Source organism: Neomonachus schauinslandi, chromosome 6, assembly GCF_002201575.2.
Source record: "Neomonachus schauinslandi chromosome 6, ASM220157v2, whole genome shotgun sequence".
NCBI classification, from domain to species: Eukaryota; Metazoa; Chordata; class Mammalia; order Carnivora; family Phocidae; genus Neomonachus; species Neomonachus schauinslandi.
In genome coordinates, this window is record NC_058408.1 from 27,667,428 (window position 1) to 27,694,418 (window position 26,991).

General features: G+C 52.0%; 1 protein-coding gene across 1 annotated transcript in view; it reads right to left on the bottom strand.

The window, feature by feature from the left end:
- The window catches only part of LGR6 (leucine rich repeat containing G protein-coupled receptor 6), a 116,834-nt gene that overhangs the window by 58,333 nt on the left and 31,510 nt on the right, over nucleotides 1–26,991 (bottom strand). The window contains exon 4 of the mRNA XM_021682464.1: nucleotides 19,265–19,336. Coding sequence (XP_021538139.1) covers nucleotides 19,265–19,336 — 72 coding nt within the window. The remainder of the gene's footprint in view (nucleotides 1–19,264; nucleotides 19,337–26,991) is intronic.

The following is a 26,991-nucleotide window of genomic DNA, read 5'->3' on the forward strand; positions in this document are numbered from 1 at the left end:
ACAAGAGAAAATATTTTCAAATTATAGATCTGATAAGGGACTTGTATCTAGAATATATAAAGAACTGTTACAGCTCAACAATAAAAAAAAAGACAACCCAATCAAAAATGGGCCAAGGATCTGAGTAGCCATTTCTCCAAACAGGATAAACAAATTGCCAATAGGCACGTGAAAAAATACTTAATCTCATTAGTCACTACAGAAATGTCAATCAAAACCACAATGAGGGGTGCCTGGGTGGCTCAGTCATTAAGCATCTGCCTTCAGCTCAGGTCATGATCCCAGGGTCCTGGGATCGAGTCCCACATCGGGCTCCCTGCTTGGCAGGAAGCCTGCTTCTCCCTCTCCCACTCTCCCTGCTTGTGTTCCCACTCTCGCTATTAAAAAAAAATAATAATAAAATCTTTTTTAAAAAAAGAAAAAAAACCTCAATGAGATACCGCCTCACCCACGAGGATGACTATAATCGAAAAGACAGTAACAGGTGTTGACAAGGATGTAGAGAAATCTGAACCCTCATACCATGCTGGTGGGAATGTAAGATGGGTAGCCACTTCAGAAAATAGCTTGGCAGTTCTTAAAAAGTTGTGCGTAGAGTTACCATATGACCCAGAAAGTGCACTCCTAGTTAAATACTCAAGATAAATGAAAACATATGTCTACACAATGTTCATAGCTGCATTATTCATGATAACCGAACCATAGAAAGAACCAAATGTCCATCAGCTTGATGAACACGTAAACAAAATGTGTTATAGCCATACAATGGAATATTTTTCAGCCACAAAAAGAAATGAAGTATTGATTACATGCCTGGATAAAGAGACGGATGAGTCCTGAAAACATCATGCTGAAAGAAGCCAGACACAAAAAGCAACCTATTGTATGATTCCATTTATATGAAATGTCCAGAACAGACAAATCCAGAGAGAGAGAAAGTGGATCAGCACTTGTCAGGGGCTGGGGGGAGGGAAATCGGGAAAAACTGCTAATGAGTCATGAAAATGCCTTGGAATTAGATAGTATGATAGATGCGCAAGTTTGCCAATACACTAAAACCCACCAAACTGTCCACTTTTTAAGGGTGAATTTTATGCTATGTGAACTATATCTCAATTTTCAAAACTATTTAAACCTAAAATAATTACACTGGTGCTCTATTAGTACAATCTTGAAGAAAACGACAGAACAGATCCCAAATAACTTGTAAAGATTTAACGTATCATAAAAGAAGCACGTCTGTTTATAAGAACATGTGTGTTCATAGAGAAATACACAGAAATGTTAACAAGCATTGTGTCTGGGTGGTAGCCTTGTGGGTGATTTTTATTTTCTTTTTATTTTTTGTATTTTCTAAATTTTCTACAATGAGTCAGAACAAAAATAAACATGTTTTTTAAAAAACAAAGTGCGTCAATGTATAATTAAGTCCCAGGCTCCAGAGTGCTGAGATGAGGGAGGCCAGCAAGGGAGCTCTCCGCGGAGCCGGCAAGGGGAAGGGCTCTGGGGAAGGAAAGATCAGAGAGCCAGCAATGGAAGGAGACTCATAGCTTCATGTCACCTCTGTGTCTCACCTTTTCCCTGGATCTTCTACCCACGCCATCACCAGGCCCCGGCAATGGAATCTCAAGGCCGCGCCCCCTCCTCTTGAGCCCAGGGTCATTGTTGTGGCCTAGGCCCTATCCTGCAGTGGCCTCCTAACTGGCCTCACTGTCCCCCCCCCTTCAGCTAGGTCCACTGTGCCCTCTCAAAGGCATAGGTTCGTCTCCATGAGAACCCTGCAGTGGCCTCCACTACCTCTGAGACAGTCCCTGGCTGGCCGTCGAAGGCTCCAGACCTCTCTATGTGTCTTCTCCCAGGCAGGCTGGCTCGTGGTGCTGCAAGCGAGGAAAACTAGGCCTGTCCCAAGCAGAGCTGCCGTTCCCTGAATCCAGCATTACACCTCCCATGCCTCCGATCCACTGCCTCCACACTTTGCTCAGGCTCCTCCCCTCCCAGCAAAAAGCTGTCCTTGGACCTCCACCTGTCCACCTTTTAGCCTACCTTCAAAACCCAACACACGTGTGGTCTCTTGCACGGAGCTCTGCTGATTGTCCCAACCACAGGGCATCCCACACACCGCGAGGCTCTCTTCTCATCTCAGAAGCTGGGTTGTCAGGCTGCTGGGACTACCAGCACTATGACTCCGTGCGACCTGATGGCCACAGTTAGAATCAGATGATGTGGGTTCTCTAAAGCCCTAAAAGCTTTGGGAAAGATAGCTATATCTCTGCGCATACGTATTTAGAGGCCCTTTATGTTCAGCATCTCCCTCCTGCCCTTGCTCTAGGTTCCACATGGAGCTACCCAACTGTGCTACCAGCAGAGTGATGCTCCCCCTTTGATGTGAGAGGGAATCAAGGACTGTGTTCTTTATGTGTCCAACCTCCATGACAAGACTGACCCAGAAAAGCTCTCGGTAGCTTCTCATTTTATGAAAGACCCCAGCTTAGCTGGACCACGTGGAGATGACCATGACCTTGGAGGATGAATTTGGGTTTGAAATTCCTGAGACGGATGTGGAAAAGTTCAGGTGTCCACAGGAAATGGTATATTACACTGCAGATAAGAAAACTATCTGTGCATAATGCATCAGACCCCACCCTTTTTTTTTTTTTACTGAGAGAAGCCTCAGACAATACCGCTGAGAATCTGGAAGTGAGAACACATTGTGGCATCATTGCTTTCTTGGACAGCATCATTCTGTTGGACTTGTATTTAAATTATCTAAATATTTTGCCCTTTAAAAATAAATATATAAAACCAAAAAAGAAAAAAAAAAGAAACTAGGTTGTCAAACTTCTCACCTCTGCAGAGTAGTAGGAGTTGGATGTTAGATACAGATTTGAAATCTCAGCTCTGATGCTTGGTGCCATGGAGAACTTGGCACAGCACCTGACACTGCAGGACCCCAGCTGTGTTAGCTGCCCCCTTCCCACTGCACTCTGACCAGCCATATCCTATCATATCCTGTTTATGAATACGCCCTATACACCCTGACTGTAAACTCACTGAAGGCCGGTGGTCCGGTGAAGGTGCTCACCATGGATCTCCATGATGAGAGGGATATGGGATGGGTGAGACACACTCACTCACTGCAGGGTGACTGACCCCCTGAAAGGACCACTCCTGGGGGCAGGGGTTGGGGGAGAACCTATCCCTCTCTGGGTAATCTAGTTTTGCAGCAGAGCCTGGCAAGGGGTGGAAGACCACAGTCCTGGCCTCCAGAGTCTGTCTTGCTCAGCTCCTCCCAGCCAGGGTTTCTCTGAGCCACCCAAATCATCCTCCTCAGGTCCCCTCACTAGTGCAAAATGATGACACTGTGGGAAACAATTCTGGAGTTTAGTCTAATAATAGGACCACCATTTATTGTGCACTTAGGATATACCTGGTGTAGATTCTATACACTATCTATACATTACCCCGTGAATCTTCCTAACAATCACTTTATCATCCCCAGTTTACAGATTACGAAACCAAGGCTCAGAACAATTTGCCCATGATCCTTAATCTAGAAAATGGCAGAGCTGGATTCCCAAAGAAAAGCAGCAGCTATTTCCAGAGAAAGACCCTAAAATCACAACCCACCCTTTGAGCTGAAAGGAGACAGATTATCTGGGCCCCCACAATCTAGAGCCCTAGACTGAGCCAAGACTCAAAGAATGCTAGACCTATACCAAGGTGTTCCCAGGCTGGATATGTGAGGGTTTTGATTAAGGGGTCGGGTGAGAGAGCCCATGCATGTGCCTGGCACAGCACCAGGCACCCAGCAAATGCTCCCCAAGACTTAATTTCCTTCTGCCTTCTGACTTCCCAGACTCAGAGCAGCTTGGGCCCAGTCAGATTCAGAACACTTGTCAGGTCATACTAAGGAGAGAGATGAACCAAGAAGGGTAGCCACCTGCCCTGGGCTAGGCATGGAGCCCTTTCTCACAACTTTCCAGACTCACAAGGTGACCACTGAGTGTCCCAACACCCCGCCCCCCACCCCAGTTCTGAAACAAGATCTCTAGATGGTACCTAAAGAGTATTTATTGTCTGTACCCATACCCTGTCCCTCTCCCACCAATTTGAATTCTGATCAGCTTCTCCTCCAGGTCCTGCAAAGACAAAAGAGTCCTGCTTGAATCTTTCCTTCTCTGCTCTGCTAGGGCCTCCCCTCCTGCCTTCCTGGTTATAAAGACTGAGGATCTCTGCTTCTGGTACCTAGTGTTCCCCATGTGCCCATCAGACTCAGAGTCAGATGGAATCAGTCCAGGAGGACTTCCTGGAGGAGATGAATGTTGCATTGATATAGGAAGTAGAGAGGTAAGGCTTGACAGAAAGGAAGAGGAAAAGTGTCCTAGGCTGAGAAAGGGCTTAAGCCAAACTTGGGAGGTAGAAGAGGACAGGTTTGGGGAGGTAGGGGTCAGTGACTTTGCAGGAGCAGGTGGAAAGCAGGGACACCGACATGAAAGCAGACAGAACTCAAATGAAGATCTGCCCCAGCTAGTCCTTGGGGGGCTGTGGGTTGTTTCTGATCAGAGGAGCAAGATTACTTACGTGGTGCCCTCTGATGACTGGGAGGAGCCTCGGGCCCTGCCCTTCACCATGCCCCCTCTGATCCATTCTGCCTCAACAAACAACAGAACTAAGAACCCAGGGACTACTTAGTTCCTTCCAGCCTCCCCACCACCTCCCCTACCCCACACACCAGACTAGGCTCTCCCATTCAGTCCCCTTTCCCTCTCCCCACTCCCACCTCCTTTCTCCTCCAGGTGGACCCCTCCCCTGCACTCCAGATGTTCCAAGGGGGGGTTTACTATAAGGCCCTTTAGGCCCCAGGTTAGCAGATGTGCAGCTGAGAGGCAGGTTAATGGGGGCCAGGGGAGCCCTCTGGGGCTGAGGCTGGGGGCCGAGGCAGCTGCATTGGCCCAGAAGGCCTGGTGGCTCCCGAAGGAGGCCTAGCAGCCTCATTCCTGTAGCTGACAGAGCAGGAAGGAAAAGGGAATGGGCTGGGGGGCTGTCCCAGCTGGGGAATAGAGCCTCCCGACTCCCTGGCTGTGATGAATCTGGGGTTTCCTCTTCATCCCCACCCCAACCCCAAGCTGGAGCTCCGGAAATTATGAATGCTCCCCGGGTAGTCAGCCTAAGGAGGTGCTTCCTCAGTCCCTGCTGCTTTGTTTTACTAAGGGCTCCATGCCCCACTAGGGCCAAGGGCTGCCAGGACAGAGATCGACCCTAAGTAGCAGGTAGTTCTAAATAATGTTATTCTTGGCTCTGGAAGGTATGACATGGGTTTAAAAAAAATAAGTTTATTTCCCATTTCTGTTTTATTTAGGTTGATACACACACTGAAGTGCAGCCCCTGACAACACACCATCCGATGGGGGGGGTGGCCCTCGGTCCCACTCACACCTTCTCTCTGTGAACTCACAGCACAGAGAGCCTCCCCGCCCCGCGCACGGCCCAAGCCGCAGCGTTGTTGGGATCAGGCTGTAATCTGCGTTCCTCTCACTTTAAACCCCTTGGGTCACTTCCATGCCCTCACTCCCTTCTTAGCTCTGTCTGCTATCCTACCTCCCCTAAAAGTGACAGCGGAGGGCAGGAAGGGCCCTTGTCTCCAGACTTTCCGCCTTGCTCAGAGCTGCTCCGATACTCTCAGGAAGCACCCACAGGCAGGGGGAGGTGGTGAGCGGAGGTGGAAAGCATGGGCATCAGAATCAGACACACCCAAGCTTAAATCCCAGCCCTCGGTCACACAAATTACTTCAGCTCTCTGACCCTGTCTCCTCATTCATTCATTTGTACACTCACGAGCAAAGACTAGGCACCTACTACGCACCAGGCACTGTACTAGGTATGGGGAAACATGAATAAAAAAAAAGGATGCAGTCTCTACCCTCACGGAACTCAGAGTAGAGAAGGAAATGTCGACAATGGAACAGGAAGAGAACAGAATTGCAGGCTGCTCTGTGAGTGCATCGCAGGGGCACCTGGATGGATGGGGGGTCAGAAAAGGCCTCCCACAGGAGGAGACATTAAAGCTAAGGCCTAATGGATGAGTGGGACTTGGGTCGGTGAGCAGGAGAAATAGGAGCGAGTGTTCCAGGAACACGGGCTGCAGGCCCAGGAGAGCCGTGAGTCGCTCCCTCCGGCTCCAGCAAAGGCAGCCGGTGAACTAGGGGGAGGAAGGCAAGAGCCAGGTGGCACTTTGTAGCTGAGCCAAGGAGTGTGAGCTTTATCTTGCAGCAATTGGGAGCCCCTGGAGAATTTTAAGTAGGGGAATGACATGATCAGGTTTGTGTTTTGTTTTTTGTTTTTTTTAAAGATTTTATTTATTTATTTGAGACAGAATGAGAGAGAGAGAGAGAGAGCACATGAGAGGGGGGAGGGTCAGAGGGAGAAGCAGGCTCCCTGCCGAGCAGGGAGCCCGATGCGGGACTCGATCCCGGGACTCCAGGATCATGACCTGAGCCGAAGGCAGTCGCTTAACCAACTGAGCCACCCAGGCGCCCGATCAGGTTTGTGTTTTAAGACCCACATAACTGCAACATGGGGGACAGATTAAGGTAACTTCGGAATGGAAGCAGGGGACCATTCGGAGGCTATTGCAGAAAGCCAGGCAAGGGATGGTGGCGGGCAGATGATAGTGTGCAGGGGAGGAAAGGCAGGAGGATTTATTAACAAGCAGTCTGGATGTAGTCACTGGGACTTGACCGATGAGATGTGGGAGTGGTGACAGAGTCAAGAAGGACTGCCAAGTCCCTGGATAAGGGAACGAAATGCATGGTGGTGCCATTTCTTGGGACAGAGAATGCTGGCAAAGGACTATCCATGGGAGGGAAGATGATGAACATTTGGGGAAATGTTCCATTTGAGGTACCTTTGGCTCAACCAAATGGAGATTTCAATGGGCAACCCACTCTGGGCTGGAGAGGCCGACCCGAGGCCATCAGTGTGGGGGTAACTGAGCCCACAGGCAGATAAGAAACTGCCTGGGGACAAAGTGAGGAGCACACAGAACAGAGGGACAAGGAAAGAGTAACCACCCCCCGAAATTCTGCCATTTATAGGGTGGGCAGGGGGAGAGGCGTCTGTAAAGAAATTGAGGAGTGGCCAGAGGAGTAGGGAAGGAGCAGGAGACCAAGTTTTGTGCACACAAGCCATGGGAAGAGAGAACTTAGAGAAGAGTGGTCAACACTAGCACATGCTGCTAGAAGATCGCATGAAATAAGTTCTGGAAAGAGCCTGTTGCACTCAGCAAAGGTCCAGTGACCTCGGCAAGAACCATTCTGATGGTCTGAGAGGCCCATGGAAGCTGGACTGAAGGTGACAAAGTGGAGGCAACTGGTATGGACTGGAAGGAGGGGAGAAGAGAGAGAGCTGCAGCTGGAAGGGGCCTGGGACAGAGTCCTGGTGGTACGGGAGGGCCGGCTGCTGACGGCACCTGGTGTGATGTCTGGCACATGGGAGATGCTCCAGGAAAGTCCCTTCCCTCTTTCCCTCCCTTCTGTCTCCTGCCTTCTCACCTTCCTTCCCTCAGTCTTGTCCCATACTGTTGCCTTGACACTGAGGAGAGGCATGGGGCCAAGGTCACCTCTGCTGGATGGTCCTCTGTGGCCTCCATCCCCACAAAGGTGCTGCCTTCCCCACTTGCAAGGTGATCAAGGCAGGACACCCTGAAAAAGCCCCCTGAGAAAGAGTCTATTTCTTCTAGTAGACATGGGGAGAGGGGAGAGAGCTGGGATGGCCAAGCTTGCCCTTTTTCCTCAGGGAAGAGATTGCTTCCAAGGGGACAGAAGTGACCTCCACTCCAGGGCCTGCCAGGGCCCTCAAGGCTCAGCATCCTTTCAACGACCACCACCCCAGAGCAGCTCGCCCCTGCCAAGCACTGTGGGCCTTCTTTCCTCCCTCCCTAGCACCCAGGCCCCTCCAAGGTCCCTAAGGTCCTCCTGACCAGCTTGTTGTTGTTGTTGTTTTATTTCAGGGTGACAAGGGAAGGAATTGGCTCCAAGTCCAAAGACAGGTGTTAGGACTAGTGAGGGAAGGGAAGCCACCTTGATAAGAGAGTCCCCCAGGGGTTCATATTCCAGAAAAACTGCTCTTAGAGCCATCTGGTGGAAGAGGTCACAGAGGCTTATAAATAGATCGTCCCCTTTCAGAGCCAAAAAGCATCTGCTGGCCTGACCTAGGTCCCAGCTAGCTGCAGCCCCACCACTAACTCGATGGGTGACACCGGGAGAGTTGCTTCCCCTCTCTGCTGCCTGGCTTCCTCACCTGTGGAAGAGGCACTTGGACTGGGTAACCCCTGCAGCGCCTTCCAGCTGGGTATTCTAAGGTCCTGTGGTCTGGGGTGGGCAGCCTCCACCCACGCAGCCTCTGTCAGTGGCCAGAGCAGGAGCCCGGCGTGTTCACAGCCTTTTCCGGTTGGTGTGTGGATTTCCACACTCCAGCAAGCGGCTGGCAGCCACCTTGGCTCCAAAGGCTCAGAAACAGGTGGAAAATTACTCATAGACTCTCGGAAAAGACCACACTTTCCCAGCCCCTGACAGACTTTTCTCACCGGGTTGGCGAATGGCGGCAGGCTGCGGAGCGGGGAGCAGGGGAGTGGGCGGCCAGTGGCAGGGGTGCAGCCAGGGAAGGCTGGCTGCAGGCACACAGGTGCTCTCTCCACCTCTTCCTGGCTGTGATCTGAGCCTTCTCTTACCTCCAATCTGGACTACTCTAAGGCTTCCAAGGCACAGACTTTTGACTAGATGTTGTGAGCTCCCAGAAAATGTCAAAAGTGGACTGGAGTGAGATGGGGTCAAACCGCTTCCTGCTCCCAGGCCAGATGTGGGGAGTGTGATTCTAGAGGACTTTCAGAAGAAAGTGCTCTAGGCTTTCCCCCTCCCTGTGGTTTTAGGCAGCTGGGAAGTTCTTCCCAAAGTCTAACCATTGTGTCTCCACCTGCATCCTCCAAGAGATCATCTGGTACAGCTCATTGCCTCTAGGTGGGTCCACAACCAAACCAATCCAAACCTCTCATTACCACCCTACTTGTGCAAGTGATGGCAGAGGAGAAAAAAAGGGGTTTTAAGGCTTGAGGACTTTGCATAGAAAGGCCTTAGGGCCTAGGGGATGAGGGCAGGAGTGAATGGACATGGACAGCAAGGAATGATTGTGGCCCATCTTCACCGAGGTTGGGAGAGGGGCAGGGTGCCCCAGAAGTTCCTGGACAAAAGAACAGTGGTTCTCAAATTATAATTGCATACCAGTAAGCCTGGAAGGTAAAAGGGTGGGCCTTCTTAAAGTGCAAGTTCAGAATAACTGGAGCTTGAGAGTGGGCACAGCTAACACGCTCTCACGGCTCCACAACACCAGGGTCGCTGGCCTGGAGTAGCCAGGGTCCAAACAATGGTTCTCAAACCTGGCTCTGCCTCAGATACCACCTGGGAGGACTCTTTCTCACATCTGCCATCCTGGGCCTCAGCCTTCAAGATTCCTAGTCAGGTGGTCTGAGAAATGGCCTGGGCATCTGCACTTTGTAAGCTTCCCTAAGTGTTGTGAGGCAGACAACTGCGGGAACCAGACCTCTGGGGTCCCTCCCAGCTACATACCTCATCTGCATAGTCTAGGGTGGTGGTAAAGGGCACGCACAGGCTTGGAGTTCAGGTGAACCATTTATCAATTCTGTGACCAACTCCCCAAACCTTAGTTTTCTCTTCTATAAAATGGAAATGTACCTCCTATAGAGATTTGTCATAAGGAACAAAGGTGATATCTGCTAAGCATAGCCTCGGGCCGGGTACCATAATAAGCATTCAACAAACATTAGCCACCAGTAGGATTCTTATCACACCCCTACTGGGCTTCACCTGGTTTTCATCATTTTGGCCAACTCCCATTTTGCTCTTATACACTAATTTTATATCATGTTCACTTGCACCGACTTTCTGTCTTGGAAGCTTAAAAGACCATAGTGTATGGGAGGGGCGGAGTGAAGATGGGTGTCTGAATGTGTGTGATATTCCCACATCAAACCAGGAGCTGCTGAAAGGCAGGCCCTTGTTTTATGATTGATCTCAGTAACTTTTCTGCCAGGCATTCCAGGCACTGACCAAAGCTTGAACAAACAAACCAAGGATTGGAAAGATGGAAGGATGGAAGGACGGATGGATGGACACCAGTGGCTAGATCTCCTCTTTCCTCCAGACATATGCAGAACCCAGGCCAGGGCTCTGCCCTGATGTCAGCTGCTCAGAGAGGGCATTAATACAGGAGGAAGGAAACTTGCCTCTGTCTTCTCCCCATGGGGGAGGGGGTCACCCAGTTCTTGGCTCTACCTGCAGCCCATGTGCACCTAAACCACATTTGAGTCATCAGCTCCCACACCCCAACCCGGGGTGCTCCTGCCTCTCTCAGATCTCTCGGGCCTAAGCCTGGAAGAGCTCCATGGGACTCAGGGGGCAGGAGGGTGGGGAGACCCACAAGTCTGGACTGAGGTGTTCCTCATGGGGCTGAGGCACCAAGCTGCTCCTGGGTGGCCCTGCTTGGGCTGACTCTATCCCAGACCAGCATTTACAGCTGAAAAAACTTCCACAGGATCCCAGGGCCCAGCCCACCACGGACACTCTCCTAGAATTTCCAGGAGCCAAATTACCCATGTTCGGAGCTTCATCATATGCAGGGGGCTGCCCACGTGCCTGCCCACCCACCTACCTCAGAGCAGCCTCTGCCCCAGACGAATGTAGTAATCAACTCCCGGAACCTCGGGGAGATCCAAATAAAGTAGCATATAATCATGGAGCCTGAAATAGCTGTGCCAGGGAGGCCGTCTGCCACCTCGTGCGTCCCTGGGGACCCCCTCAGCTGGGCCCCACAGCATGGCTGGGCCTCAGGGCCCTTTCTGGCAGGCAGGCAAGTTTGGGTGGCACTAACGAGATTCACTAGATCACGTGAAGGGCTCAGGGGCAGCTTGGGGGCTTCTCCATGGCAGACTGGGCATCTTCGGGATGGACTTGGATCAGAACTGTCCGGACCTCAAGGCCTTCTTCTCCCCCGGCCTGCCAGCCTTGGGCCTTACTTTGCCAGATGCCCATACAGCTGGCTCATGGGCTACTGCTCCCTATAAGCCTCCTGTTCTCATTCTGACTCGACTCTCAGCTCTTTACCCCATGGGTTCTCCCAGAGGCTACAGGCTTGCTCGCCCTCTCCACTATCCCTCTTACTGACTGGTTGGAGAGGGGCTCCCTAAAAGATAAGTCCACTTCCTAACTCCCAGAACTTGTGAAGGAGACCTTATTTGGCAAAAAGGTCTTTGCGGATGTAATTAAGTTAAGGCTCTCGAGGTGAGATCATCTGGATTGTCTGGGTGGGCCCTGAATCTAATGACAACTGTCCTGATAGGAAACCACAGAGAGACACAAAGAGAAGAGAAGGCCACGTGAGGATGGAAGGCAGAGATTGGATGATGCAGCCACAGGGAATGCTGGCCACCAAGAGAAGCTGCAAGAGGCCCTGCTGACACCTTGATTTCAGACTTCTGAGCTCCAGAACTATGAGAGAATGAATTACTGTTGTTTTAAGCCACCCAATTTGCTATGGCAGCCCAAGGAAACAAATAGATTTCTCTTCTCCAGGACTGATTCTTAATCTTCAGTGTGCATGGAATCCCCTGGGGGGCTTCTTAAAACACAGACTGCCGGTCTCTTTGGTCCACAGATTTGATTCAGTAAGTCCAGGGTGGGGCCTGAGAATTTGCATTTCTGACAGGTTCCCAGGTAATGCTGATGCTGCTGGTCCAGGGACCACACTTTGAGAGCCACTATTCTACAAGTTCTATTCATGACTGTGTTGGCCCATTCTCTCCCCCAAAGGCACCTTCCTCGTCCCCCCCGGTGATGTCCTCTTCCTGCTCACGGTGCTCAGGAGAACCAAGAAAATGCCTCCTTAAGGGAATTCCCCAGTCTCATGCATCACTGGCTCTTTCTCTTGAAATCACCCAGGCCTTCCACTGGGGCCTTTCAAAGATTTGCTTCAGGGAGGCTGTGAGTGGTAAGGCAAGTCATGGTTGGGCTCTTCTGCCCCACCACAAGAAGACCCTACTTAGTTCCCCTCCTGGCTCCATCTCTAACTCACTGGGGAATCTTGAGCAGAGCACCTCGCCCCTGTATCTTCCCTCTCAGGTGGGTCTGTAAAATGGGCTATAAATGCTGGTGCAACTCCTTGCAAGGGTCAAATAGAAAAGCTGTTCCAAGGGCTCCTGGGTGGCTCAGTAGGTTAAGCGTCCAACTCTTGACTTCGGCTCAGGTCATGATCTCAGGGTCATGAGATCAAGCCCCACATTGGGCTCCTTGCTCAGCAGGGAGTCTGTTTAAGATTCTCTCTCTCTCCCTCTGCCTCTGTCCCTCCCTGCCACTTGTGCACTCTACCAAAAATAAATAAATAAATCTTTAAAAAAAAAGAAAAGCTGTTCCTCATGAAAAGTTTCTAGAAAGATCTTAATGCTCTTCACAAGTAGATGGTTAGGGACAACCAGCCTCAGGCCCTCTCTCAAGGAGTCTTTGGGGGTTATGATCAAAGCCAGTGGTTTTTAGGGATCAATGCTCATGCCAAAGTGTCAGCAGCCCTAGCTCCCCAGGCAACCAATACTCCCTCTGAGAGTTACTACAGTGAGTACGTAGTAGAGCCATGGTCCAAAACTCAGGCAGCCTGGCCCAGAGTCCGTGCACATAACTGTGGTGCTGGGTTGCCTCTCAAGGGTGTTCTGAGGCTGCTGAGTGAGCCGATGACAAGCCCTGAGGCCTGGGTCATCACCGGTTATGGACTGAAGTGTGATGGATTTGGGAGGTGAGGCCTTCGGGAGGTGATTAGCTGAGGTCACAAGGGTGGAGCCCATGTGAATGGGATTAGTGCCCTTGTAAGAGTCAGGACAGAGCCTGCTTCCTGTCTCTGCTCTTCCAGACATGAGGGTGCAACCAGAAGTCAGCAGTCGGCAACTCAGGAGAGGAACCTCACCCTCCTACTCAACCATGTTGGCAAGCTGATCTTGGACTTCCAGCCTCCAAAACTGTTAGAGATAACTTTTTGCTGGTTACGAGCCACGCAGTCTATGGTACTTGGTGAGAGCAGCCCAAACTGGCTCCATTCAACCCTAGAACTGCCAGAGTAAGGACAGCAGCCCAATCCAGGCTTCTCCGGTACCCCCCAGCAGAGTGCACTACCCAAAGCCAGCCTTGGGGGCAGGTGCTCTGGAAATACCTTGGTCCCCAGCTCCCCAGTGATGACCCAGGCCTCAGGGCTTGTCATCGGCTCACTCAGCAGCCTCAGAACACCCTTGAGAGGCAACCCAGCACCACAATTATGTGCACGGACTCTGGGCCAGGCTGCCTGAGTTTTGGACCATGGCTCTGCTACGTACTCACTGTAATAACTCTCATCAAGTCACATCACCTTCCCTGTGCCTCGGTGGTCTGCTCATCTATAAAATGGGGTGATGAGACTACTAGTAGAAAGCATCCCAGAGGAGTACTGCAAAGAGTAAGAGGTAAGAAGAACGAACACCTCACACATGGAAAGTGCCATCTAAGGGCTGGTTATTATTAGTCTGGCTGTGGTCATCCATCTAGGGGAACAACTGTCCCTGGGAGGGGGGTCAGATGTACGGAATGAGGGGGACCTGCTCAGAAGCCCCTTGTTTTCATCTTTTCTGATCCTTGTCCTCATAGAACTGGCCTCTGGCACTGGCCAGAATGGTTTAGCCATTTTCTCCTAGAGAGGTTTGAGTCCTTCCTCCCCATCCCCCCTCACAGAGTCCCAGGAGACTGGAAGGGTTCAAGGAGGATGCTCTCCATTGCACAGAGACAGAAACTGAGACCCAGAGACAGCAAGCACACAGCAATCATAAGGGACTGAGGAACAGGGCCAGTAACCCCATTAGGACATTCTTCTATCTCTGGAGCATGACATCCTTTCTCTTGGGACACCTGTCTGCCAATCATCTCATTTGACCCTCCCACTTTAGAGATAGGGAACCTTGGGCTCAGAAAGGGGAGACTTGCCCATGGCCTCACTGCTAGTTAGTGACAGAGCCAAGACTTAAATCCAGATCTTTGGATCCTAAGGCACTGTGTCTTAGAAGAGGTGTTAAGAGAGAGAGGTTAAGAACATGGTACTTTGGGGACACCTGGGTGGATCAGTCGGTTAAGCATCTGATTCTTGATTCCAGCTCAGGTCATGATCTCAGGGTGATGAGCTCGAGCCCCCAACGGGCTCCATGCTGGCCATGGAGCCTGCTTAAGATTCTCTCTTCCCCCCTCTTTGCCCCACCCCCCGCCGTCTTCCCTTGCACGTGCACATGCGCACACACACTTTCTTTCTCTCAAAAAAAAAAAACATGGTACTTTGGAATTAGAGCTAAAACAGAATGCCAGCTCAGTTACATCCTAGCTGTGGGATCTTGGTCAAGTTGCTTAACTTCTCTGGCCTTTAGTTGCCCTGTCTATAAAATCGGAGTAGCTTCTATCCCAAAATGGGATTTCAGGATTAAATGAAATATGAATGTGCTTAGCATCTTGAAGTGTGATAAGTGGGAGCCACTATTCCCTTCCCGCATCACCCTGAGCCCAGCTGCCTTCCCATACACACAGGTACACCCCCCCACACACACACACACCCCTCTCCATCCCGGACTTCTCCAACTCTTCCCCCTCTGCAGCAGGCAGCCAATGTGTTTTAGATCGACCGGCTTGCGCTGAGAGCGTTGTGGTGGTTCTAACTTGGGTTTCAGTTTGGAGTCTGGCACCACTCTTGATTAATTTCCCGTGCTCGGCACAATGTTGGCCAGTTTCATGTGGCTATCCTTTGCGATTATGCATTTCTCCCCGTAGGGTGTCCAGGATTGGGCTGTTTTCCTGTTTTCTCCCCTTTATTCCTGCCACTGTGCTTTTCTGATTCTTCTCCAGGGACCAGCGAGCCTGCGCTTCCCGGGCCCCACCCCAGCCCCGTCCTGAGGTCTTTCTGGGCTGTTTTTCTGCTTTTCCATGCACTCTCCCCCTGGCCCTGCCTCACCCCCACCCAGTTTCTATTTTCCCCCAGGCTCCACTGGCTTCCCGTGGTTTCTCTTGGCCTCAGCTCAAACCTGGCATGACACATCTGGCATTGCATCCTCTCCCTCCCACATTGGTCAGAGAAGAAGCAAGTGTATCCAGGGAGGGGGTATTGTAGAGCTGGGTGCTACCCACCCAGGTGCCAAGCCAAACAGCCTGTGTACCATGTTCAACTGGTCACCTAGGGCCCCATCCCCTAAACCTGACCCCACTCCTGACTAATCCAAACCTACTTTCTATTCCCCAGTATCTGGTTCTAGCTGGTAGAAGGTGAACCACAGGACTGAACCTTCACTGAGGTTCCAGGAATGTCCACAGGAGTCTGTGAAGGGACCTTGCCTTTTGGAGGCGAAGAACAGCCTTTCCTAGGGACCTGAGCCCCTGGGTGGGTCTGGCCTGCTCTGGGGAGGACATACCACCCCCAGGAGAGACATGGGCAGGGATGTGTCTCCTATATACTGCCTCCCTGACCCACTGACTTCCTACAAGAAGGAGGGAATTTCTATTTATTGGTATTTGTCAGGAAGGAGGGAGGGCCGCCCAGTGATGGCCACCAAAAATGACTTCCCTTGCAGCCATGATGGGAAGGGCACAGCAACAACACTGGGGTATAGCCCTGCCTTCCCCACTCACTAGCTCTGACCTTGGAATAGTCCCTGAACTTATCTGAGCCTCTATTTCCTCATCTGCCAACACAGAAGGCAATCATGAAGGAGTTTTTGTGAGAATGAAGTCAGAGCACACACATAAAACATCTCACACAGCGCTGACACACAGAGGGGCTCCCAAAATTGTCATTTGCTCCCACCGTCCACTTTCAGCCTAGCAAACCTGGGCTGGTTTTACTGTCTCCGTCTGAGATGGAGGAACCTGAATTAGTAGGACAGAGCCTCATTTAGAGGTCCCCAGCTTCCAAAAGCTCAGGATATAACACCAACCAAATAGAACATTTGAGTTGGATTATGCACTCCCCCTCTTCTCCCTAACACATACATACACACACACACACACACACACACACACTGACGTCCTGTAGGTGGGGTGACCCCCTTTCCAGTTTGTCTGAGATGCTTGGTCACCCTACCTATAGGTACCTCAAACTCAATAGGTCCAAAGGGACCTCAGTGTCTCCCCTTTCCCTGTGCCCCTCCCCAGAGCACTCATCCTCTGGGGTCACTATTCACTTACATTCTTACTGTGATCTCACCATGTGCCAGGCTCGCCGCGACTAGCCTCTCTGTCCACCCAGATGTGGAAGCCAGAGACATGCCCAGCAACTTGACTCCTCCTCCCCTTCAACTCCCACCTCCAATCCATACCACAACTACTAGTAATAACTGCAGTAGTAGCAACAAAAGGTACTGTGTTTTTATGTATATTAGCTCATTTCATTCTATCCTATTGAGGTACACAGACACCACCTCCATTTTACCAATAAAGAAATGAAAGCAGAGAGGATAACTAACCTGCTCAAGATCATACAGGTAGTAAGTGAAGGAGCTGACCCAGGACATCCGATCCAGAGTCCTGACAACATATCATCTTGATATTTCTAGAGTCCATCAGTTTCTTTTATCTTACTATGCCTCCCTTTCTTCAGCTGCCATTAGGCTCCCTTGGTTCACCAGCCCCTTACTGGCTCCACACCTCCAGGCTGTCCTCCATAACTACTGCCAAAGTAATCTTCCAATGATGCAAACTCAATCACACTGCTCTCCTGCTAAAAATTCTCCTGTGGCTCACCAGTGTTCAAATCCTTAGCAAGGTCCACACTTACTCTTTAGGCATTACCTCTTGCTAATTCCAGATCTCTCTCCACCACTGCCCTTCCCACCAGTCCCCGAACACACACACAGTTCAGCCAGACTCACTTCATTGTAAAGTCTTTAGAATTTACTGGGTTCCTCATCTTTGTGTCTTGGCACGTGCTATTCCCTCTGCCTGGAATGTCCTTCCCTGATTCTTCGCCCAATTGACGCTTACTAATCCTTCAAGATGCAAGTCAGGTTTTGCCTCCCCAGCAAAGCCTCAAAAATATGTGTAAAATGAATAGATCAATGACTAGTTAAGTGAATAATAACATAATAGCATCACCACACATCCCAGTTGTGCGGAGTCTTCTCTTTACAAATCCCTTTCTGTTTACTATACATTTGATCTTCCTGACAACCCTGTGAGATAGGCAAAGAAGATAATTACCCCCAAATTGAAGGTGGAAAAACTGAGGCAGAGAGGGTTAGTGACACAATAGTTGGGATCAGAACCAGGACTTGAAGCCAAGTTTTCTGCTTCATAGGACAGTGCTCTCCTCACATGACTGCAAGAGGCAAAATCTATTCATCTGCCTTAACACTGCGGGAGTGGGGGACTGGGCCTCTGTCTCCTGCCCTGACCCACCCAGACCATGGGGAGTAATAGGGCTGCAGTGGAAGCCAGTTACCTAGTTTCCCCAGCCACAGGGGCTGCCCGTTTTTCAGAAAGTGCAGAAGAAACTGCCTGATAGCCCCAAAGCATCATGCCTGGTCTGAAAAACAAGACCTTTGGAACCCCTAAGCAGGCAAAAGATGTGATTCACAATTAAAACAAACAAAACTTAACCTTAAAATAAGTGTGAAACCCAGCAAAATTCTAATTTTTTTCCCCAATGAATACCTCTTTGACGCTTTGGATGAAATATCAAATTCTGCACACACGCACCCCTCCATTTTTGGCTGCCCCTGCTTTGCTGGTGCCCTAAGCAAATGTTTAGTCTGTGCTGGGGGTGGAGATCAAGCACAGGATTTGCTGGCCTTTGATCTGATATTGGCCTCTAGGGAAATACTGGGTTGCCTGCCCAGTTCAGTGGTGACCTGGGTGGAGGGAGAAAAGGTGTCTGGGGCCAGAGGCCCAGCATTTGTTGGGACGGAGGGTGGGAAGGTGAGAGAGTGAGCGGAGGCAGGGGCGGGCCAATACGGCAGTTGGGGGGCGCTGGGGTGCAGACACAGAAGCAGGAGGGTAGGAGACGGCCAGGGCAGGGGTAGGGGAGGAAAGTCCTGACCATGTGTGGGTGTGGCACAGATAGCTGGCCAGGGCCCCCATGTCTGGACCCCTCTATTTATGGTGCAGTGGGGCCTGAATATGGGTTATGGGAAGGAAAGCCACCTTGCTACCTCCTTCATCCTTCTACCTGAGGAGAATCCGGATAGTTTAGAATCAGACACAACCATTGGCTGGCTCTGATCCCAACTATTGTGTCACTAACCCTCTCTGCCTCAGTTTTTCCACCATGGACAGGGACCATGGCAGAACCCACAGGCTGAGAATGCCCAGGGCCTTCGTCCTGACACAGTGCATGTTAACTGTGCCTCAGTTTCCCCCATGGTTATATGTTATGCCCACGCCTGTCTCTCAACTTTGATTTCTCCCAAAACATCTATTTACTCTCCCATCAGATGCAGATGTACTTGAAAATTCAGTTGGTTCAGACCTGTATTAGGCAGCTGCTAGGACCCAGGCCCCTCGATGTGCACCGCGTGAATAAAACTCAGCACCTGGCCCAGAGGATCACAGCTGGTGAGCTCACATCACTAGATAGCACCTGTTTCTGCTTCCGCCCTCAGACTCAGTCTTGCCTCATGAAGCCCCTACTGGGTGAGAAAGGTACTGCAGGGCTCCTTGAAGAGATGGCTCTGTCCTGAGTGGCCAGTGAGTCCCTGAATGCAGTCCCACCCACGAGTAGGGGAAATGGGTGTCTGAGCCTAGCGCCCCAACCCCGCAAGCCCTGGGGGCTAGAGCAAGCTAGGTGGGGGAGATAGCCCCTTCCTGACACTTCTCTGGGGTGGCAGTCTCCAACCTCCACCCCAGGCTCCGTGGCAGAACGCCAGACACCCCAGGACCGCTGCCCCGGTGGCCCCACCTAGGGAGATCCCATGCCCACAGTCCTCCAGTGGGGGCTCAGGGCCTTCCTTCCCGACTACACACGCAAGTGTACACATACACACACTGACGACAACAAAAACCCCCGAAAAAACCAAAGCCCGGAGCGGCATGCTGTCTGGAACATGGAGTGAGAAAGGGGGGTCCGCAGAAAGGAGGGGAAGCCGAGGCAGGGGCCCCGGGGCTGTGAGTCAGGCCCCAGGAAGCTGGCTCCCCAGCCCAGCCCTCCAGTGACTCACAGAGACTGCAGGCTCGGCAGCTCCCACAGGGCCGCTGCGGGAATTCCTCCCAGCTGGTTGTTCTGCAGCATCCTGTAAGGGGAGGGAAGGGCTTGGAGGACCCACACAGCGTGCACAGCTGGGGGGTTCCACCCTCGACCCCTGACCCACACCAGACCCCTCCCTCTTGCCCCAGCTTCCGAGCCCCAGAGAGTCCCGGTCCAGCACCCTGCCCAGTTAGTGGGGGTTCAGAGGCTGCTGAGGAATTGTGGGCTGGGCCTGGGGCTGGAGAGGGCTCAGAAGGGCTTCTGGGATGAGGCAGGGCTGAAGAGGACAGTGGAGAAAAAGCAGAGAAGACATCTTGGGGAAGTGAGACAAGCTGGAAGTCAGAACACTTGCAATTCTGTCACAGTTTGGTCAGGAAGGACACTGGGAAATGTAGGTTTTTCTCCCCAGGCAACTGAAAGGCTGGAGGTGTCTTTGGGGAAGGAGAGGATGTGGATGAGGGCAAGACTGCCCCTTGGGAGGCAGGGCCCCAGGCAAATATGTTTTTGTGGAATCCATGTCTATAGAAACAATCTGAGGCACCCCAGATCAGCATGTCAGCACTATTCTGATGGCCCCATCTCACATGGTCCCACAGAAGAAATAACATGCCAGCCAGTGGACATGATCCACTCGGTAGGCTGCTCTTCTGGAAGTGGCTCGGCCACAGGACCCCAGGACCACCCCATAGATGGAGCTCTTCTGCGCACCTGGGAAACCTGACGTGCAGGGCAAAGGGTCAGAGAGCACACAGAGAGGAGACATGGAGGCCTGGGCGGTCCCTCCGGGTGGCTCTGCTGACCCCACGCATCACAGCTGGCCTTAAACATGTTTGAGAAAGGTACCTCAAGGCACAGAGACTCTAAGACACGGGGCCCTGAGCAAGGATCCTGCTCACCTGGATCTGTGGGAGGGAGGGAGTGAAGAAAGGAAAGCCCCTGGGTGGCATTGCCATCTGGACATTCTTTACCTGTAGGCCTGGAGAGCTGGACCCCAGAAATGGGGAGGAGGAGGGCACACAGACTGTGGGCGCTCTGGGGTCCAGAGAATAGCTGGAGAACCAGGAAGGAAGCTGCCCAGTACCCCAGGCAAAGTGAGTGGGCCCTCCCCCAACCCAGCCTGCCTGCACAGCACCCCGTCCGACAGCCCCCGGGGCCACATATGGCCCCAGAGGCGAGGGATGCATCCTGATAGGCCAGGTGTCTCAGGAACCTGGAGGGGATGAGCACTCAGTGAGTCCTACTGTGTGCCAGGTATGGACTTGTCAATCTTTCAGAAGGGAAGGCTCAGCAGAGATATGCCTCTTGCTCGGGATCGCTCAGGGAAGATCACCATGCTTCAGGAAGAGTAGCTCCTTTCCTAGTCTTTAACTTGAAAAATACTAGCAGCTGATGTGCCTGGTCATAGAGCTTTATATGTATTGACTCAAACTTACCCCAGAGGGTTTGGTCCCAGCATCCAAACACCTAGCCATTACACACCTGGCCTCCATCAGCGTGGCAGGGGACAGCGAGGACCAGAAAATGCAGAGTGGGAAGATAATGCACCTGAGTAGTTACCCACGTCTCCTATGTGACTGTCCTGGTCAGAGCCACCCGTTACCTCTCCTAAACTCCTTTTATGGATACGTAAGAATCCCAAACATGAACCAAATCACAGCACCACAAGAACAAAAGAGCGTTGGCCTCACTGTGGGCCTGGCCTGGAGACTGAGAAGAGCCCCTGTTGCAGGCCAAGCTGAGGAAGGGGGAAGAGAGCCAGACCCTGAGGACTGCAGAGAACCGGGGCCTTGGGATCGGGGTCCTCCCTGCCCCTGGCCCCGAGGCTAACTGAGAGCAGCACGAAGGGAAGGGCCAGGCTGCAGGCAGAGGCAGTGCCCAGGGTCCCTTCCTGCTCATAGTTTGTGCCCCTGAAGGAGCACACTCCCCAGACCCCTCCAAGCCAGGCCCCACACAGCCCAGGATGGGGCCTTTCAATTACAATTTTGCTTCAAAGGTAGAATATAGGGGCATCTGGGTGGCTCAGTAGGTTAGGCAGGCGACCGACTCTTGATTTCGGCTCAGGTCGTGATCTCAGAGTTGTGAGATCAAGTCCCAACTTGGGCTCCTCACTGGGACCCCCTCTCCCTCTCCCTCTGATGCTTGCCCCCACCTGCTTTAAAATAATTAATTAATTAAAAATCAACCTTAAAAAAAAGGTAGAATTTAAACCTTAGCCTCCCAGACGTCCTTAAAGTGTAGCAGTCACACAGCAGGCTCTGAAGTCAGACAGCCCTGGATTTGGGTCCTAAGCTCTGCCTCTATCCAACAATGCGATAGCTGCAAGCTCCTACTTCAACTCTGTGGGCCTCAGTTTCCTCATCTGTAAACTGGGGATGATGATAATGACCTTACGCACTGATTAAGTGGATTAAATCAAATAACCCCCATGAAGCACGCGCTACAGTATCTCAGGCGAGGGAAGCGCTCAGGAGCACGGCATGTGGCCTTATTGTTCTGACACCATTTTATCAGTGCTGGATGACTTGAGTAGGTCACTTCCCCTCTCTGGGCCTCAATTTTCTCATCTTTCAAAGGAAGAGGCTACCAGAGGATGCATAAATAAACCCTCACTCAGTTACAATATTCAGGGACCCAAGACATTTCCTGCCCTCCGCCCTGCTTAGTACTTCTATCCTTCTAGAGTGTCGACCTCCTGCATCTAAAGAGTGGGAACTTCACTTGGGGATCTCAGGGGGCTGCCTTGATTCTCACCCAGAGGCCTCAGGATGCTTGGAGCAAGGAGATGGAGAAATGATGGTTGGGCAAACAGGAGGGGCCACAGGCTGCTCAGGCCACCTCACAGGCCCCCACGCCTCCAGGGGCCCCAGAGGCTGCATCTAGTCATTCTGTGGGCAGAACCCTGCCTCCCCTGAGCATCGCAATGCATTTCTACCCCCATCACCTGCTCAGATCCCCCTACCCTTTCTTCTGTCAAATCCCAGATCTGGAAAGATCTTTAAGGTCTCTGAATTGTACCTCCCTGCCAACACAGATGCTGTAGCACCTTCGCAGGGCACAGTCATCTTTCCAGTGCCAGGGAAGTCATCCCATGCCAGGCAGTCCGGTCTGTTCGTCAAGAAAGTCCTTGCTTTCATGGCATCAAAACCCACTAAGCTGAAGGTCGGCATGGCAGTTGGCTTTGGGCCTGGCGCTGTCTCCCTTGCTGTTCCTGGCCTCCTTTCCCAGCCCTCCTTCACTGAAACACAATTGGGTCATCAAAGCTGGAAGCACCTTTAGAAGGGAAGAACCCCTTTGTTTCCCAAATGAGGAGATGGGGGTTCAGGAAGGGGAGGTGACCTACCCTCAGTTACAAAGCAAACTAAAGGCCAAATCAGGCCTAAGGCCCAAGTCTTATCTCCTAGGCCACTGCTTTTGGGACCACATTTGCCTGCCCCTCTCACTGGCCCTGATTCTGCCTGGTGAGCCAGAGTCTGTCCAATGCACTGGGTCTCAAACCTGGCTACATATTAGCAGCACCTGGAAAGATTTTTTTTTTTTTTTAAACCCCAGTGTCCAGGCCACACTGAAGCCTAATTAATCTCTGGGGCCAAATCTCTACGCAAGGGATTTTAGGCAAGCTCCCAGGTGACTCTAATGTGCAGCCATTCGTCTAGGGGAAGCCCAGCCCTCGGGACTCCTCCCTGGTCACCCGTGAAGCACTGCTGAGGAATATCTCTCTGGTTTGAAAAGCATTTGGGGGCAGGAACCATGAGCGTTAATAGCTGGAAGGTTCCAGAGAGGCGATCCACCAGTGGTTGACAAAGGTCCTTCCTTTGGTTCTGTGGAGGGGCCTTGGGGGTCACTGGGGTGGATGGGCAAAAGAGAGCCTGGGGTCTACCCACCCCCCTCATCCACTGTAACCAGAGAAATCCTCCCTTATCTGTTTATATATCATGACTTCTGCACGAGGTGTTTATGTTTTAAGTTTCTGCAGTTAAAAATGTTGGAAAGGGTATCCCAACATCCCCGTTTTAAAGGTAAGAAAACTGAGGACGTCTGAGCGTCCTCCTTGCCACCTGTTCTGGGATCTGCTGCACATGAGACCCACTTCCTGACATCTAGTCTCTTGACAGGACGAGGGCAGTAGGCTCCACCTCCTGGAGAAGAATGGCTCAGAGGATCTCCCTGGGCTCCTAGAGCCTAGCATCCTTATCCCATGAGCCAGGCAGGAAGGCCCCACTCTAAAACAGCTCACAAGTCTCTCCTCCCTAGGTCAGTCCAATTCATTTCATCAACACCAGTGGAAGCCCGACTCTGGGCCAGGCATGGTGCTGTCCAGCCAGGTGGAGAGTAAACACAGTCAATGTCAACCGAAGACCACTCAATACAGTGTGAAGAGGACAACGCTAGAGGCCAGCCAAGGGAGAGTCCCTCGTATGGGGCCCGAGAGGAACTCACTCTACCCCACCCCTCGGTGGCCTCGGGCCAGGGCTTCGGAAGGGCTTCGGAAAAGGCTGCCCCTTTCGAGACTCAGGCATCACCAAGGTGACGTGAGCTAGGAACCCCAAACCAGTCTCCCAGAGATTTGGGGCTCAAACCAGGCATAGGTAGTCTGGGGAAAATCTCTTGCCCAGCCTCTTGGGGACATGGAGGGGAAGCAAGTCCTTGAACTGTCAACCCCCGTTTCCCAGATCTGGGTCTGGTGAGAAGCAAGTGAGGCCCATCAGGAGTCTTTCTAGATGAGCCAAACCGGCCTAACATAGGTAAGGTGGTGGCCTTGGCAGGAAAGGCGCCAAGGCTCAAGCCTCACACAGCTCTCTGAGGGGAGGGGGGCTGCTGTGAGGAAAGAGGCTTGTGAGGGAAGAGGTGGCTGGGGCACACTCTCTCCCTCTCTCTGCCCCCTTCCCTCTCTCTCTCTCCCTCCCTCCCTCTATCCCCTTTCTCTCTCCTCTCCTTCTCTCCCCTCCTCCTCTCCCTCTCCCCCGCCTTCTTCCTCCTCAGTGTGAGGCAGGAGCCATTTAGGGCAGGACAGCCTCCTCACAGGCCAGCTCCACACCCTCAGGCTGTGGGTCAGGATGCAGGAGCTCCAGCCTCCGTGATTCCCTCACCCTGACAGGGCACACAGGGCAGGTGCCCTCCAAGGCTCTTTCCCACATACCAGCAGCAGCAAGAACTATGCTTCCCTTAGGACAGTTCCAGTGGTGGCCGTGGGCAGGGGGAAAGGCAGTGAACCCGGGGCCTCAGCCTTCCCAACTCTAGAGGACAGACATTCCCACCTACAGTCTGGAGAAAAGGCGTGAGACTGGAAATCCCCTGCAGGCCTGGCTCTCTCCACAGGAGCCTGGCCAGAGCCTGCGGGCTCCAAGACTTGGAAAAGCAGCAGAGGAAGGAGAGGATCCAAGAGTAACACCTCCAGGGCAGGTGTGGGGCTGCGGTGGGAAGGACAGAGGGAGGGGTCTGCCACCGTCACTTAGGAGATCAGAGAGGGAATCTCCCCCTTCTTTGCCCTTTGCTCCCGAGAGGAAAGAGGCAGTGTCCGGCAGGGACAGTCAGGCCTCAGAGAAAGAAAGAGGCGGTTCAGGTAAGAGTCTCAGACCCCAAGAAGACAGGGGAGTAGCTAAAGGGACAGTATCCTGGTACAAAAAGAGATTATTATGCTGATGGTGGGCTTTACCGCTCTATTTTTTTTTTAAGTCACCAAGGCTCTTTTAAGATTTTTTATTTATTCATTTTGAGAGAGACAGCAAGAGCAGAGCAGGAGGGAGAGGCCTAGGGAGAGGCAGGATCCCCGCTGAGCAGGGAGCATGGGATGGATCCCAGGATCCCGGGATCATGACTTGAGCCAAAGGCAGATGCTTCACCAACTAAACCACCCAGATGCCCCTTACTGCTCTATTTTTCTTGCAGTTCTGAACACTGAGCCATGGAAGGACAGGGCGGCAAGAGAACTGACGTGAGGCATCAGAAAGTCCTTCTTGCCCAGATGCAGGAGCAATCCCCTGCTTTGAAGCACTTGAGTAAGAGAATAAGCTCCCCAAGACCACCCAACTCATCTCTCAAGTAGAGAACTCTGCAGGCAAAGAACTGACAAGAAGGCTTTGGGGGACCAGGTGGTCTTTGAGTATGGGGCAACGTGGGGGCCAATGGCAGAGTGGGGAGTGGGCCTCCGGCTGTCCTTGGCTCCAACCAGCAGCTTCTCCTGGCCACCCAGCTCATGGAGCCAAGGGCGCCGTTTGCAGAAAGGGGGTGGGAGGCTTGCGGTTTCTCCGAGGCTTTGATTTATTGCCTAATGTAGGCAAAGAAGAAAGAGGAGGCTCATCTCTAAGCCGGAGTCTTAGGAACGGGACATGAGTCTCACATCTTCTGAAGGCCCAGCAAACAGAGCCCGCTCTCTAATCCCGGCTGCAGGTCTGAGCCTGCCACTGGGCACAGACACGCCACCAAGCAGGCTGCCTGCACTCTGCGTCTGGCTCGGGATGCCTCTCCACACCCCGGGGCAGCAATGTTGACGGGGATCAAGACAGACCAAGAGGAGAAGCAGGAAGGAGAAGTGAGAGGCGGGGCACAGAGGGGCAGAGGGAGGGAGAGCAAGGGCTGAGACAGAGAAGGGGAAAGCAGGAGAGACCTGGGGACTGAGGCTGGGGAGAGACCCTGCAGGATCCAAGGGCACTGCAGAAGGGAAGGGAAGGACAAGAGACTGGGACAGCCTTGGAGTCAGAGAGTCAGAGGCAGATCCAGAGAAAGGCTAAAGGCCAAAGGTGTTCAAGACCAGCAACATGAAAAAGAAGAAAGTGCTTAGCCTGGACCATGGACTGCTGACCACCTAAAAGCCAGAAGCTCACAGGCCAAGGGGCCAAGGCCATTGCTAGCCCATAAACAACTCTAAGCACATTTGAAAAAGATACTCCTTTCTAGGTGGCTATAGCCCCAAGGCAGGCATAGGACTGGATTTCAGCCCCTTCTTACCCATTCAGCCAGATTTTCTTGTGCAGTAAACCATCTGCTCAACCATACAAAAACGACCTGCAGGTCAAGTGAGGACTAAGGGAGCAGCAGAGCTGGGGAATGGCTCACCAGTTTAGGGAAACTCCAAATGCTCATTCTATTGCTCCAGGATCAGCCGTCAAGATCCTCATTTTCTTCCCAAACCCGTCCCTGTGGTGATGTGCCCTCCCCAGGAACCTGTCCTACCCACCTTCAGACCCCGTGCATCTACTTCCCCCTATGGCCTTTCATCCTCACTCCTCATAAGAACATGGGGGGAGCTTTGGGGGAGACAGTCTTGGTTGGGACAAAGTGAGCCATAGATGGGGATGGAAGGAGATGGTGCCTCAGTTTTCCCTTCTCTAAAATGAGCCATCAGTTCAGTAGCAAAGGGGTAAGTTAGTGAACTAACACAAGGTCCTCTCCAATTCTCACTTTCCTTTTGCTTTAAAGGAAAGATAAAAGGATGAAGAGGGGGATGGGATGGGATGAAGAAGCCTGAAAACAGAGGGCTGTGAGATATTTACCATGGGAAAGGGGACTCAGAGCTGCAGAGACCAAGGTTGGGTCTCAGGAGGAAGAACAGCCAAGGAAATCCAATCTGGATTCCTCCTCTCCTGGCCCAATAGAGCTCATGAGGGGAGAGCAAAGACCTGCCTCTCTGGTCATTATTCACATTACAAAAAAAAAAAAAAAGATACCTGACTTCTGTGGAGGGTTGCCATAACTATCAGGTGC